General features: G+C 42.9%; 2 protein-coding genes across 2 annotated transcripts; both read left to right on the forward strand.

The window, feature by feature from the left end:
- The first annotated feature begins 237 nt into the window (after nucleotides 1–237).
- On the forward strand, nucleotides 238–1,575 carry LOC131637684 (uncharacterized). The gene is made up of 2 exons (XM_058908288.1): nucleotides 238–570; nucleotides 691–1,575. The coding sequence occupies exons 1-2, from the start codon at nucleotides 238–240 to the stop codon at nucleotides 1,573–1,575; spliced, it is 1,218 nt and encodes a 405-aa protein (XP_058764271.1).
- A 691-nt stretch (nucleotides 1,576–2,266) lies between these two features.
- On the forward strand, nucleotides 2,267–8,521 carry LOC131637685 (uncharacterized). Its single transcript, XM_058908289.1, has 4 exons — nucleotides 2,267–4,186; nucleotides 6,044–6,141; nucleotides 6,532–6,681; nucleotides 8,494–8,521. Exons 1-4 carry the CDS (start codon nucleotides 2,267–2,269, stop codon nucleotides 8,519–8,521), a joined length of 2,196 nt encoding a protein of 731 aa, XP_058764272.1.
- Nucleotides 8,522–14,184: the final 5,663 nt, after the last annotated feature.

Below are 14,184 nucleotides of genomic sequence, written 5' to 3' on the forward strand. Positions count from 1 at the left end.
TGGATAAAATAAAAGTCGGTGGCGACTCTTGTTTACCGTACATTTCGATATAAAAGTTAGTTCACCGTATTACAGTGTGTTACTGGCAGTCCAGAATTCCCGGTGGGCGGTAATAAGTCCCACCGCTTTGCATCATAGCATATTTATTTCCAAAAGAAACACAAAAAAATATATATAATAACAAGCATTTGCATGTCATGTTTTTCAGGGATATTCAAGAGTTCATTCAGGTTGAAGATGGACACTCCCACTGATACTGTCAAAAAAGCGAAGAGACATACGCACACCTACAGCTTTTTCCGAGAGCTGTTGACCACCTTAGAGGGTTTGAGTTTGTTGATGACCGCTTTTTGCTTGAAGAGTTTCACAGATAATTATGGGAATATTCGGACTTTGCTGGAGACCGTGGTTGACACTCCTGCTTTGCAAACTTTGGTACAGTTCTATGATCCTGAAATGAGGTTTTTCACGTTCCAGGATTACCAGTTGGCTCCGACATTGGAAGAGTACTCCATTATTCTTAATCTCAAGATAAAAGATGAAGTGCCATTCATCGATATTCCTAAGGAAGTGAACTTCAGGTCAATTTCCGCATCTCTTTATTTTAGCATAAAAGAAGTATCTGATAATTGGAAGTCGAGTGGAGTTTCGGGGTTCTCTTTGAAGTTCTTGATAAGAAAAGCTAAATAGGAATTTGGGAAAGAGAATTGGAACTCGTACAATGCATTGCTCGCTGTGGCTATTTACGGGATTGTGATGTTCCCGAATGTTCCCAATTTCGTAGACTCGGTCACGGTGCACCTTTTCATGGGAAAGAACCCCGTTCCTACATTGTTGGCTGATACTTATTATGCCATTCATTCCCGATATGAGAAGGGTGGTGGTGTTATTACTTATTGCCTTCAGTTGTTGTTCATCTGGTTCCTCTCTTTGTTACCCAGCAAAGTACCTTTTGTGAAAACAAGGGAAACACTCAAGTGGACCCAAAGGATCATGTCACTTACTTCCTATGATATCCAATGGCAAAGGTATCGAATTAATGTTTCCGAGGTGATAGTTGGGTGCGGTGAGTTCAATAATGTTCCTTTGGTTGGTACTAGGGGTTGCATTAATTACAATCCCGTGGTATCTTTGCGTCAATTAGGGTACACCTTGAAGGACAAGCCGGCGAATCATTTGGTAGCGGAGACGGTCTATTTTGAGAAGGGGTCGGATTCGGAAAAATTGAGAAGGATAGTTTTGGCTTGGAAAAAGGTCTGTAAGCATTATGGAGTTCATCTAGGGAAGAAAGAATCGCTTGCCTTGACGCTGTATGTGGAATGGATTGTGAAGCGGGTTGGAGATCTGTTGTTGCCATATGACAAAGTTCCGCCACTTCAAAAGCAACCTCCTTTGATTCTATCTGAATTTGTGCCAACAGAACTTTACAAGAATGCTTTGGTTACCAACTACAGGTTGCATGAAAGAGAACAAGAGACCAACTTGAAATTCTTTGAAGAGAGAGAGGCAAAGATGAGGTTAATGCACCAGCTCAAGCAAGTCGAAGGCGCAAGTTCAAGCCAGGCCAGTGCCTAGAGGCGTCCTTACGAGTTGTTAGAGGAAGAGTTATGTCGCAAGCAGCAGGAGTGTCTACAGTTACAGAGGTCGGAGAATAGTCTCAAGAGGCAGAAACGGGATTCAGATAAACAGCTAGCGGAAGAGAAGGCCAAGTCTGATCGACTTGAGGAAGAATTAACTAGACTCCGAGCCCAACGGAGAGGAGATGGAGGAACTCATTCTGTTATCAGACGATCCTAGTGCTGCTATGGAGCGGATTTGTTTGGTCTGTGGTGTTGATTTGCTGTTTATTTTTTACGTTTGTTGCCCATATCCAGGATTGTTGGATGGGGTCGTATTTTGATATTCTGGACCTCTTTTGTGTGCCTTATGAGCACTGTGCGGCACGATTATGTGTTTTGTTTGTATGAACTCAAATTCGCAGTTATGTTTGAATGAAATATGCTCAGTTTGCTGAAGTATTCTCGTGTGCGAATCATTGTTCAATTATATTCTGTACCAGGGTTTCTAGGTCCTATCTGAAAGTGGGATGAACTATTGGATACTTGAAAACTGACAAACATTTCATGCATATCATTCATATATCATACATGTCATACATTTACAGGTTTTGCAGGTCTTATATCTTAGGTCTCGCTGTTTTGTTATCAGAAGGTGTTCTAAGACGGCAATTCATTCATATCCAACTCGAAGCAATCAGTGAAGACAGATGGAGCAGATACAGGAGAAGATGGCTGAGATGCAAACTCAGTTAACTGAACAGATGAATGTGCATATGATACAGTTTATGGAGGCGTTGGCTAACATCACCAGGGGTCAAGAGGATTTGCGAGTTCTCGTCGAGAATGCCAGGAGGACTGAGAATGATGGACAACAGTATGGTTTGTTTGATGATGTGTCGGGTCGTATTGATGATCATCATGATGAGAATGAGTTCAGGCGTCCTCACTATGTGGCTTATAATCCTTTCAACCAGAATCAGAGCTTCCCTCCACCACCTCCGTCTCGTCTGTTGGGGAGGAGAGATAATCAGAATCGTGGTAATCAGGATTTCAACTTCGAGAACGTTGATCAGTTGTCAAGGCATAATGCTGAAGATGCGCATGAGGAAGTTGAAAGGTATCGTTTGATTGAGGAACGTATGAGGGTTGTTGAAGGCAAAGGGGTGTTGGGCATGGATATCAATGATCTAAGTCTGGTGCCAGGTGTGAGGATTCCGCCAGAGTTCAAAGTTCCTACCTTTGACAAGTACAACGGAGTTACCTGTCCCTTGACTCATGATAAGGCTTATTACCGCAAGATGTCTGTTTACTCAGAGGATGAAGGTTTCTTGATGCACTTCTTCCAGGATAGTTTGGCTGGAGCTTCCTTGGAATGGTACATGCAACTCGAGCATGCTCACATTCACTCATGGATAGATCTTGTTGAGGCTTTTCTTAAGCACTATCAGTATAATGTTGACATGGCACCGAATAGGACTCAGTTGCAGAGTTTGGTTCATGGGTCTAAAGAATCTTTCAAGGAGTACGCTCAGAAGTGGCGTGAGCTAGCCGCGAGGGTTCAGCCTCCAATGACTGAGCGTGAGATGATTGATATGTTCACGAGTACTCTGTCTGGACATTACTATTTGGCTTGTAGTACTTCTGCAAGTTTTGCTAAAATGGTTAGATGTGGTGAACATGTCGAGATGGGCTTGAAGATGGGAAAGATACAGTTGGGTGGCGTCGCTAGTTCTACTGGTGGAAAGAAACCGTCAGAGGGTTATACCAGAAAGAAAGAAGGAAACACGGATGCTGTGTATGGGCGAAGTGGCCAAGGAAGAAGCAATTCTATGGTTAACGCCGTTACTATTCCTATGTCGCAACAACAACAACAACAGGGGCAGCGCCCTCAATATCAAAATAACCAGTATCGGCAGAGAAGGGATAGAAAGATTGATCTGATTCCTATGACATATGCTCAGCTGTTGCAACACTTGCTCAACATTGAAAATATCACTTTGAGAGACGCTCCGAATGCTCTGGATCGTCAGTCTCCGAACTATAGCGCGAATGCACGGTGTACTTTCCATTCTGGTGCTGTTGGACATGATACACATAGGTGTATTGCATTGAAGAACAAAGTCCAAGATTTGTTGGATCAAAAGGTTATTCAATTCACTCTGACACCCAACATTGTCAATAATCCGATGCCTACTCACGGAGACTCAGGCGTGAATGCTATTGAGAATGAAGGTATAAGTGTAGTATCTGATGTGGGCCGTTTGACTTTGCCGTTGCTATCCGTGAAGCAGTATCTTATTGACAATGAAATAATCCCGGATTATGGAATTGATTGTGTGAATTGTAAAAGTCAACCTGAGGGTTGTGATGAATTGAAAGGCATGATTCATAGATTGACGGATGAGGGTCCTTTGCAATTTTATCAAAAGTTGAACAAGAGGCTTGCGCCTCTACCAGCAGATCCTAGCCAAGTCAAGTTTGCGAGTGGTGGAGTCATTCAGAACGGTCAGGTTAATGCCATTGTCAACGGTGAAGAAGTAGATAGTGATTGTGATTTTGATAGCTGGATTCGTCCAAGCATTCCTGGAGAGATGCCTCGCAAATGGACAATTGAAGATGTCATTCAAGTCACACAAGCTCAGGAGTAAATTTCTTGTTTTTACATTTCTTATCATGCCATAATTCCTACGCTCTGCCCAAGGCGTAGTGAATCATTTGCAGGGCCATGCAGTTCACATTTTCAAAGTTAATCATGAAATAAAAGGACGTTTTTTTGCATTCAAATGTTTTGCTCTTTGTCTTTCTTTTTAACTTTTTCCTTTAAATGGCAATGTTTTTGCACACACTTGCACATAGCTTAATAAATAAAACTAAAATAAAAACATCAATCATGCAGATGTTCCACTACCACGGATTCCATTGGTAACAGTTCCGCTGTTGCTTATTATGATTTTGACAATCCGATCTACCAAGCCGAGGAGGAAGCTTATGAAGACTGTGATCTACCCGATGAGTTGGCCAGATTGTTGGAACAGGAAGAAAAGAAAGCGATTCAGCTGCATCAGGAGGCAATCGAGATGGTGAATGTTGGCACTAAAGAGCAAGTCAGAGAAGTCAAGATAGGGGCTGCGCTTGAGAATAGTGTGAAGCAAAGGCTTGTTGCTATGTTGAAAGAGTATGCAGACATCTTTGCTTGGTCCTATGAGTATATGCCGGGTCTCGATACAGATATTGTGGTACACCGTCTACCTCTCAAGGAAGATAGTCCTCCTGTCAAGTAGAAGCTTCGAAGGACTCGCCCAGATATGTCCGAGAAGATTAAGAAAGAGGTTGAGAAACAGCTTGATGTTGGCTTTCTGCAAGTTGTGAATTACCCGCCATGAGTTGCTAATATTGTTCCTGTACCTAAGAAGGACGGAAAGGTCAGGATGTGTGTTGATTATAGAGATCTGAACAGGGCGAGTCCGAAAGATGATTTTCCTCTTCCCCATATTGATGTGTTGGTGGATAATACTGCTCCTTTCAAGGTGTTTTCCTTCATGGATGGCTTCCATAGGTATAATCAGATCAAGATGGCACCAGAAGACATGGAGAAAACAACGTTTATCACACCGTGGGGAACTTTCTGCTATAAAGTCATGCCTTTTGGGTTGAAAAATGAAGGGGCAACGTATCAGCGCACCATGGTGACTCTTTTTCACGACATGATTCACAAAGAGTTTGAGGTATATGTCGACTACATGATTGCAAAGTCTCATACCGAGGAAGAGCATTTGGTTCACTTGCAGAAGTTGTTTGAAAGGCTTCAGGAATTCAGACTGAGGTTGAATCCAAACAAATGCACTTTTGGAGTGCGATCTGGAAAATTATTGGGCTTCATTATTAGTGGAAAAGGTATTGAGGTAGATCCTGCAAAAATAAAAGCTTTACAAGAGATGCCTGAGCCGAGAACAGAAAAAGAGGTTCGTGGTTTCTTAGGGAGGTTGAACTACATTGCTAGATTCATCTCTCATCTTACGGCCACTTGTGAACCAATATTCAAATTTCTAAGAAAAGATCAGACGGCCAGGTGGAACAATGATTGTCAAAAAGCATTCGAAAAAGTGAAAGAGTATCTGCCGGAACCTCCGATACTAATGCCTCCAATTTCGGGAAGGCCTTTGATTATGTACCTCACAGTTCTTGAAAATTCAATGGGATGTGTGCTAGGTCAACATGACGAGTCTGGCCGAAAAGAGCATGCAATATACTACCTTAGCAAAAAGTTTACCGACTGTGAATCCCGATACTCACTGCTCGAGAAAACTTGTTGTGCTTTGGTGTGGGCTGCTCGTCGGCTGAGGCAGTATATGTTGGTTCATACCATCTTATTGATTTCCAAGATGGATCCTATCAAGTATGTCTTTGAGAAGCCCGCTCTTTTTGGAAGAGTAGCCAGATGGAAAATGATTTTGACTGAATATGATATCCAGTATACCACCCAGAAAGCCATCAAAGGTAGTGTATTGGCGGATTATCTTGCACATCAGCCCGTTGAGGACTATGAACCGATGAAGTTTAAATTCCCCGATGAGGATGTTCTGTACATCAGAGATTATAACATTCTCGGACCAGAGGAAGGACCCGAACCAGGATCGCGATGGACGCTCGTGTTCGATGGTGCCTCTAATGCACTCTGGAATGGTGTTGGAGCTGTAATTACTTCTCCTTCAGGTTTTCATATTCCATTTACAGCCAAAATCTGTTTTGATTGCACTAATAACATGGCTGAGTATGAAGCCTGCATCTATGGTATCGAAGCTGCGATCGATTTGCGAATCAAGTACCTGAAAGTTTATGGGGATTCCAGTCTTGTCATTAGTCAGATCAATGGAGATTGGGAAACTCGACATCAGAATCTGATTCCATACAAGGAGCATGTGATGAGACTTATTCTGTATTTTGACGAGATAACATTTGAGCATATTTCCAGAGAAGAGAAAAATCTTGCTGATGCTCTCGCTACTTTGGCTTCCATGTTTAAAGTGAAGTGGGTGAATGAGGCGCCTAACATCACCATCAATAGGTTGGATGAGCCAGCATTCTGCTTTGAGGCTAATGTCGAACTGGACAATAATCCCTGGTATCATAATATCAAAAAGTTCCTCGAAACTCAAGAGTATCCTCCCGAAGCGTCGGTGACTGATAAGAAGTTTCTGAGAAGATTCGCAGCTAAGTTCTACCTTAACGGTGGGGTTTTGTACAAGAGGCATCATGACGGTGTGTTACTCCGATGTGTCGTAAAATAAGAAGCTTCGGAAATCATCGAAGAAATGCATGAAGGCGAGTTTGATACCCATTCTAGTGGGCATACGATGGCTAAGAAGATCTTGAGGGCTGGTTACTATTGGTCCACTATGGAAACTGATTGTCATAACCATGTCAGAATTTGTCACAAGTTCCAGATCTATGCTGATAAAGTGCACGTGTCGCCCGTGCCTTTGAATGTGTTGACTTCTCCGTGGCCTTTCGCAATGTGGGGCATTGACATGATTGGAGAGATTAAGCCTACTGCTTCTAATGGACATCGCTTCATTTTGGTTGCCATCGATTACTTCACCAAGTGGGTTGAAGCCGCATCTTATGCGAATGTCACCAAGCAAGTGATTACCCGTTTTATCAAGCACAACATAATATGTCGTTATGGGATTCCTGAGAAGATCATTACTGATAATGTATCGAATCTCAATAACAAGATGATGAAGGAGCTTTGCGAGTCCTTCAAGATCAAGCATCACAATTCTTCGCCGTACCGTCCAAAGATGAATGGCGCTGTTGAGGCGGCCAACAAGAACATCAAGAAGATTGTGCAGAAGATGGTAGTGACCTACCGAGATTGGCACGAGATGCTGCCTTTTGCTTTGTATGGTTATCGCACTTCTGTGCGTACGTCGACAAGGGCAACTCCTTTCTCACTGATTTATGGTATGGAAGCGGTACTACCAGTTGAAGTTGAGATTCCTTCCCTGAGGGTTATGAAAGACGTCGAGCTTGACGAGTCAGAATGGGTACAAAATCGAATGGATCAGTTAAACCTCATTGATGAGAAGCGTTTGGCAGCTATTGGTCATGGTCAGATGTACCAAAAGAAGATGAGGAAAGCTTTTGATAAGCGGGTGCGACCTCAAAGCTACAAACCAGGTGACCTGGTACTCAAAAGAATCATCCTTCCTCAGGGCGATCCTCGAGGCAAGTGGACTCCGACGTATGAAGGCCCCTTTGTTGTGCAGAAAGTATTCTCTGGCGGTGCCATGATGCTTCAACGATGGATGGCGTGAACTTTCCACACCCCGTGAACGCAGATGTAGTAAAAAAATACTTCGCATAGACCTAATAAAAAAAAGAAAAGAAAAAGAAGGAAAGCAAAGAAAATGAATCAGGCAAAAGAATGAAAAAGAAACAAATACACCCGCTAAGTTGAAAACCCGAAAGGGCGGCTTGGGCAAAAAAGGGACAAAAGCGAACGACTACATCTCGCATGCCACCGTGGCAATCACTCATCATACATGCTTGAAATGCTTAGGGTTCCCTACCGAGGGATACGCAAGACTCCGTGTTCTTGAGTTCGCATCTGGCAGCTCAAATCCCTAAAGCATTCACAAATGCCAATCGTTTTGTTTAGGGCTCCCGACCGAGGGATAAGCAAGACTCCGTGTTCTTGAGTTTGCATCATTGGCAGCTCAAATCCCTAAAGCATTCACAAATCCCCGTCGGGTCCGCAAGCTCCGTTGTGTTGCATCAACCGGTTATCAAATCGGGCAGTGATCAGCCCTAATAAGTACGGTCTTCCAAAGCAAGGGGATGAGATCATCAGGGTTATAAAAGTGATAGCGGGATCGAAACCAACAGATATCTGTTTCACATTGCCATCTCTCTTGTATTCAATAATGTGCAGTTACCTCTTACTAGGAATTGCTTCTTAAATGTGTTCGCCTTTCATCGGGCATTTTTTTCGTATCGGTTAATAAAGTTTTTTTTCATCTTAAAAAGCTGTTTTCTTTTACTGTTTTGTTTGCATAAAACGTCCTGAGTTTGTGTTAAACTTTGCATATGAAAAATGCATTGCTTTTACAATACATGATTAGAAATGATAAAATCTTTGAATTTACTTCGAAGTTTTGTGTAACTAGAATGACATACGTCATGCTATATCCTGGGGCATTCTTATTTGTCTACCTCACAGATATATTCTTTCAAGTACACCACATCAGCGTGTTGGTGGATCTAGCCAAGCGAGAGATCTTCGTTCCCCAGCTGAATGCATCCAGATGAGATTTTCTTTATTCCAAGATTCTCGTCTCTTCACCAGAGTGCATCCCAATGCAATTTCCTTGCTTCGGAAGCCTTATTCCCCGGCGGAACGTCTTCTCCCCAGTTGAATCATGATTGAATGATATCTGATTCCCCAGCAAGCTCTTAATGAGGTTCCTTGCCCGAGTTCCTCATTTTCCCCAAAAGAGTGTTTCTCTCCCCAACGGATTGACCTGTTGCCCCAAAAGAGTCATCATATTCCCCAGTGGAGGCGTCTTTGTAAAAGGTTCTTGTGCCAAGGTCCTTATCCCCAACGGATCTCTCATCACCCCAGCAGATCACTATGCAGAAGTATTCATATTCCCCACTGAGTCTCTCCTCAGCAGAGATTCACATGCATCCTCGGCAGGATCTGTTCTTGTCAGGGTTCCCCAGCGGAATGCGTCCTACACAAGCAAGTTGGTGACTCCTCATCAGAGTTGTTTCCATGACTTACCCTTATCTCCACCTCCCCAGAGTGTCGAGAGTTTGCTTCTACAGTGAAGTTGCCAGGGTATTCCCCAAGCAATCGATTGGGATTTTCGTGCCCCCAAGCAGGATTTATTCCCCAGTTAGAGCTAGCGTCTAGATTTGATCGTCTCCAGCAGATTTCTGATCCATTTTTGCTAGCTCGCAGTTTGTGACCCTTGGTCACTTATCTTATCCTCGCCGCAGAGTTCCATACTCTCTCTAGGACTTCTTCAGCAATTCAGTGCTCCTCCGCTGTTCTCCTAAGCAGCGTCCGAATCATGCATCATTCGCATTGCATACTTTAAGCGTGTAGTTTTTCCATCATTGGGATACTACTCCATAAAACAACATTCATACATGCATCATGCATAAATCATATCATATTTGTTTCTTTCTACAGGAAAGTCATCAAGACATTCAAATGCCTCCCAGAGAGCAACTCGCCTAATCATTACAGGCGCTTATCCTAATATTGAGATCAGAAGAGGATTGTCAATTCACCTGATGAAGACGTTCCTATTCCCGATGCCCCCAGATCGGTTGAAGATATTTGTTCCTACCTTGATTCCATTTCCGTTGAAGGAGCCGCCTCCGGATTACTGTCGATCTTCCGAAGGAGCAAGCCTGCTGATGCCTCAGATCAGTTGGAAATATCTACGTCCTGACGATTTATTTTCGTTCAGAAGAAGACTTGTCTACCCGTTTCTGATATTTCTTTTCCCGGCGCACACAGTTCGGAAGAGATATTTGTTCCTATTCTTGAAGAATTAGACTTTCAGTTAAGGGAACCGCCTCCAGATCTCGTCGATCTTACGAAGGAGCAAGCCAGTGATGCCCAAATCAGATGGAGATATCTGCCTGATTGACTTTGTCATTCAGAAGAGGATTGTTCTACTTATTTTCTAGCATCGAGCCTAGATCAGTTTAAAGACTTCCTTTCCCGGCGTGCACAGTTCGGAAGAGATATTGTTCTTATCCTGATAAATCAGAATTTCAGTTGAGGGAACCGCCTCCGGATCTCGTCGATCTTACAAAGGAGCAAGTCGTTGATGCCCAGATCAGTAGGAATATCTGCCGGATGATTTAATTGCATCAGATGGAGATGTCGCCTTGGTACCCAGACCAAAGATACTTAATACCCATTGATGCCCAGATCAGTTGTAATATCTCATTTCGATGCCCAGATCGACTTAGACATCTATCCCCGATTCCTGTTCGGAAGACATCTGCTACGTCTGATACCCAGATCATTCGAAGATGTGCCTTCTCTTGATGCCCAGATCAATTGAAGTCTCTTCCCCTGCCTGTGGGGTTATCTGTTCCTTCTTATCGCAAGTTGGAGCTGTTTAATTATCCAGATCAATGGAAGTTTTTCTCCCCGCTTGTGGGGTGGTATATTCCTTCTTTTCACAAGATGGAATCTTCTGTTGATCAAGAGCGCAAATTTTCGAGTTCATTCTAGTATTCAATCTCCTTCCACCTCAACGATTCGAAACTTTCGTTTCTCGCTCGTCAGGTTCAAGAAGTTTGAATAGGGGCAACTGTTGCACCCCAAAATTTTCCCTCTTTATTCAAGCTATAAGTTATTAATGATGTTTATTTCGTCATTCAATTGAAGAAAATCAATAAAGAGTTCTTGTGGTTTTGAAGAAGCGCGATGTGAAAAATGGTTTAAACAGTGGAAATACGAGAAAATTCAAAAGTCTTGTTTTGGAAGTGATATGAGATGAATTCCGCGTGGTCCCGACTGTTTCGAAGATATCTACAACTTTCAAGTTCGGCTCGAAATCCAGTTCTTTGAGGAAAGGGGTCGAATTGGCAAATTACTCGGATTTTCATAGTGGAAAAAGGTGCTGAATGTAGGGTTTCGGGCCTCAGAAAATTCATATCTCATGATCCTCTTGTCGGATTTTCTTGAAAATTTAACTGGGGCTCCGTGTCATCATTACCGAGATTTCATATGTTCGGACCGAAGACCATTTATGCACTGAAAATTCCCAGCATTTTGAGGAACGTCGTAGTCTTTCGGTAAAAAGTGTGTTTTCGAGTATGTCGCGCCAAGTTTGAAAATTCATAACTTCTTCGATTTTTATCGTATGAGGTTCATTCCGACGGCATTTTCTCGGAAATTTCGTTAGCTTCGATTCTTCTTCACACATGCATTCATATTCTAAGCCGAAGATGGGGTTTTATCGAGTTCTTTGAGCGGCACTCACAAGATTCTACACAGTCGCGCCAGATGAATCTGCGTTTCTCGTCATTCAAACCTGCGTAATTTATTCATCGCTTGTCGGATTGAGACGATTCTCGTGGCGACGGGTCACGAATTTGGTCATCTTCGCAATGGCATTGGTTCCATTTCGGAATTCGGAGCCGAACCGAGTTTCCTTAAAAACGAGCCAAAATGGGACGCACCAAGGGCAATTTGGACATTTCACATTGACAATATATAAACTTTTTGCTCCTCACAAATCAAGGAGAGGACTTCACAATTTCAATTCACCCAAATTTTTCACAAACACTTTCTCTCATTTCTCTCTCAACTTAGGATCAAAACCACAAATTCTATAAAACTTTCATCTATATTCATCATCTTTCTTCAAGAATCAAGAGCAACACGGATTGAAGATCAAGATCTCGAGTTCGGATTCGCTCTCCCCTCCTCTAGTCTTGCGCGCCTCTCGCTCACTCCTCTCCGGATTTGCTTTTCGATTGCGTTCGTGTTCGTGTTCGTGTCGCATTCGTGTTCGCGTGTCGGTTTAGATCTTCATCCGGTAAGCCTTCGAACCTTGAATTGAGCGTTTAATTGTTGATGTTAACATGATTCGAATGCTATATCTAGTTATTGATGATGCTTAAGTTATGTTGATGATGATTAAATGTTAGATTCATTGATATTTTGCTTGCAATTGCATGTTAATACAAGTTTGGTGCACTATGTGTTTGATACAATGCTTGTATGAATTTGTTGTATAATAATCCATGATGTTGACTTGAAATCTATATGGATTGATGCCTAATTGTGGTTGTTTGATGCTCATAATGCTGTGCAAATCGAGTTTAATTCGTGCTTGATCATAATTCTTGATGGATGCATATTTGAATTGCTTGGAATGTTGATCTTGCTGTTTTTTTTACTCTGTGCTCAGCGTAACCGGTTACGCTCCAGACCGTAACCGGTTACGAACCCGTGTTTGCCTTGTTACGCTGTTTTTGTGCACAGCGTAACCGGTTATGCTCCTGGCCGTAACCGGTTACGAACTCGTTTTTGCCTCTCCTTTTTGCTTCTGTGCACAGCGTAACCGGTTACGCCTCTGGCCGTAACCGGTTACGAACCCGTGTTTTGCCCTATTTGTGCTACTGTTTGCAGCGTAACCGGTTATGCTCCAGGCCGTAACCGGTTACGGTTATGTTCTTTGTTTTAACTTCAAAAATTCATATCTTTTGACTCGTAACTCCGTTTCGCGCGTTCTTTATATCGTTGAAAAGCTTGTAAAATGTACTTCATGATGGACTGATTTATCTTGCTGAATTTTATGTCCTTCATGATTGTATTTTGGCTCGCTTCCGGTATGTTTGTTGTGCGTGTTTACTCGTGTGTGATTGTCGTTCGTTTTGATGTGTGTTTGACATGTTTTCTTATACTTTCTTGCGTGTGTCATTGTCGTTCTGTTTTGGTTACTTGTTTCATATTTCCGCATCTTATTTTGTTATCTATTTTCGGTTTAGCTTGTAGTACAATAACGCAATTCCGATTGCGGTATGTTGTTATCTCTAACTTGTGTGCTAGTGAGCGAGGCTTTTTGGACGGTCACCGATCGATGCTTATTATGTGAGTGTTCCGCTTTACTTGTGGGATGCGATTTCATTCACTTGCTTCGTGTTCTCCTCCTGGAGACACGTCTCTATTACTTTATATCTTCTTTTTGGTTTGCTTGTTCCTCTTGCAGGTGTATTGTGATGTTCGACGCACATGTCGACCTTTGTGTGCTGTCATGGTTAATCGGTGTACTGACTATTTGCTTTTGCTTTGCAAGCTCGCTCGCAGGATCCTTATTTTCCTTGCTCTCTTCGCTTTAGTTTACGGATCATCATCCGTTTGGTATTGATCACGTTTCATTTTATTTTTCTTTCACTTTATCGCTTTCTCGCATCATCCTTTAACATGATAAGTAGGACCTGGACATGCATCTGGCCAAGCCCTCGAAAGAGGCTCTGTTTTTGTTGGTGTGTTTACATTTGTGCTTTGCGGCAGGGAGTCACGGTGTAATAAGTCCTATATGGCACTCCGTTAAGTCCTCATGGAAGGCATGCAGAAAGGGTTAGCAATCAACCCCCGCCTAGTCTCATCGAGTCTGTTCAGTATGCGCACGTTACGCGTGGCTCGCTTCTGAACCTGCACAAGATCTTGTTATCGAGTATGTCAGGAAAAGGGTTCATGCAGACGGATCCCCGCACTTCCTATAGCTCGCGTCGCTCGACGTTGATGCTTGGTGTACGCACGCACCGTTTTCCTTTCAGATCCGTGACGGCTTGGTTGCTGAGTGGGACTCGCTCCTCTTGTCTATGGCCCGATCATTTTTGCGAGGTCTGATGCTTGGTTGACTCGGGTGATTCGCTACCCTTGGCTATGGCGGGACCGCTTTTCTACCACTCGGCCAGTGCCGTTGGTTTTGTTTGCTTTACGAGCGGAGTTCGTTTGTGTGATATTATTGTTTGCTTTCCCTTCTTCCCCTTAGGTTGCTAGCTTAGTTTAGATTTGTACCCTTTGTATGATAACATTAGGTAGCAAGCTTTCCCCCTTAACATAGGTTTTTCCTCATGC

The sequence above is a fragment of the Vicia villosa genome, unplaced genomic scaffold, assembly GCF_029867415.1.
Source record: "Vicia villosa cultivar HV-30 ecotype Madison, WI unplaced genomic scaffold, Vvil1.0 ctg.002073F_1_1, whole genome shotgun sequence".
In the NCBI taxonomy this organism is placed as follows: Eukaryota; Viridiplantae; Streptophyta; class Magnoliopsida; order Fabales; family Fabaceae; genus Vicia; species Vicia villosa.

Excerpts from the sequence above, each read along its gene's own strand:
- LOC131637684 (XM_058908288.1), top strand. The coding sequence starts at position 238 with ATGGACACTCCCACTGATACTGTCAAAAAAGCGAAGAGACATACGCAC. Across the intron at positions 571-690 it reads TCATCGATATTCCTAAGGAA|GAATTTGGGAAAGAGAATTG; the intron begins GTGAACTTCAGG and ends AAAGCTAAATAG.
- LOC131637685 (XM_058908289.1), top strand. The coding sequence starts at position 2,267 with ATGGAGCAGATACAGGAGAAGATGGCTGAGATGCAAACTCAGTTAACT. Across the intron at positions 6,142-6,531 it reads TTCCCCGATGAGGATGTTCT|AGAAGAGAAAAATCTTGCTG; the intron begins GTACATCAGAGA and ends GCATATTTCCAG. Across the intron at positions 6,682-8,493 it reads GAACTGGACAATAATCCCTG|TTACCTCTTACTAGGAATTG; the intron begins GTATCATAATAT and ends AATAATGTGCAG.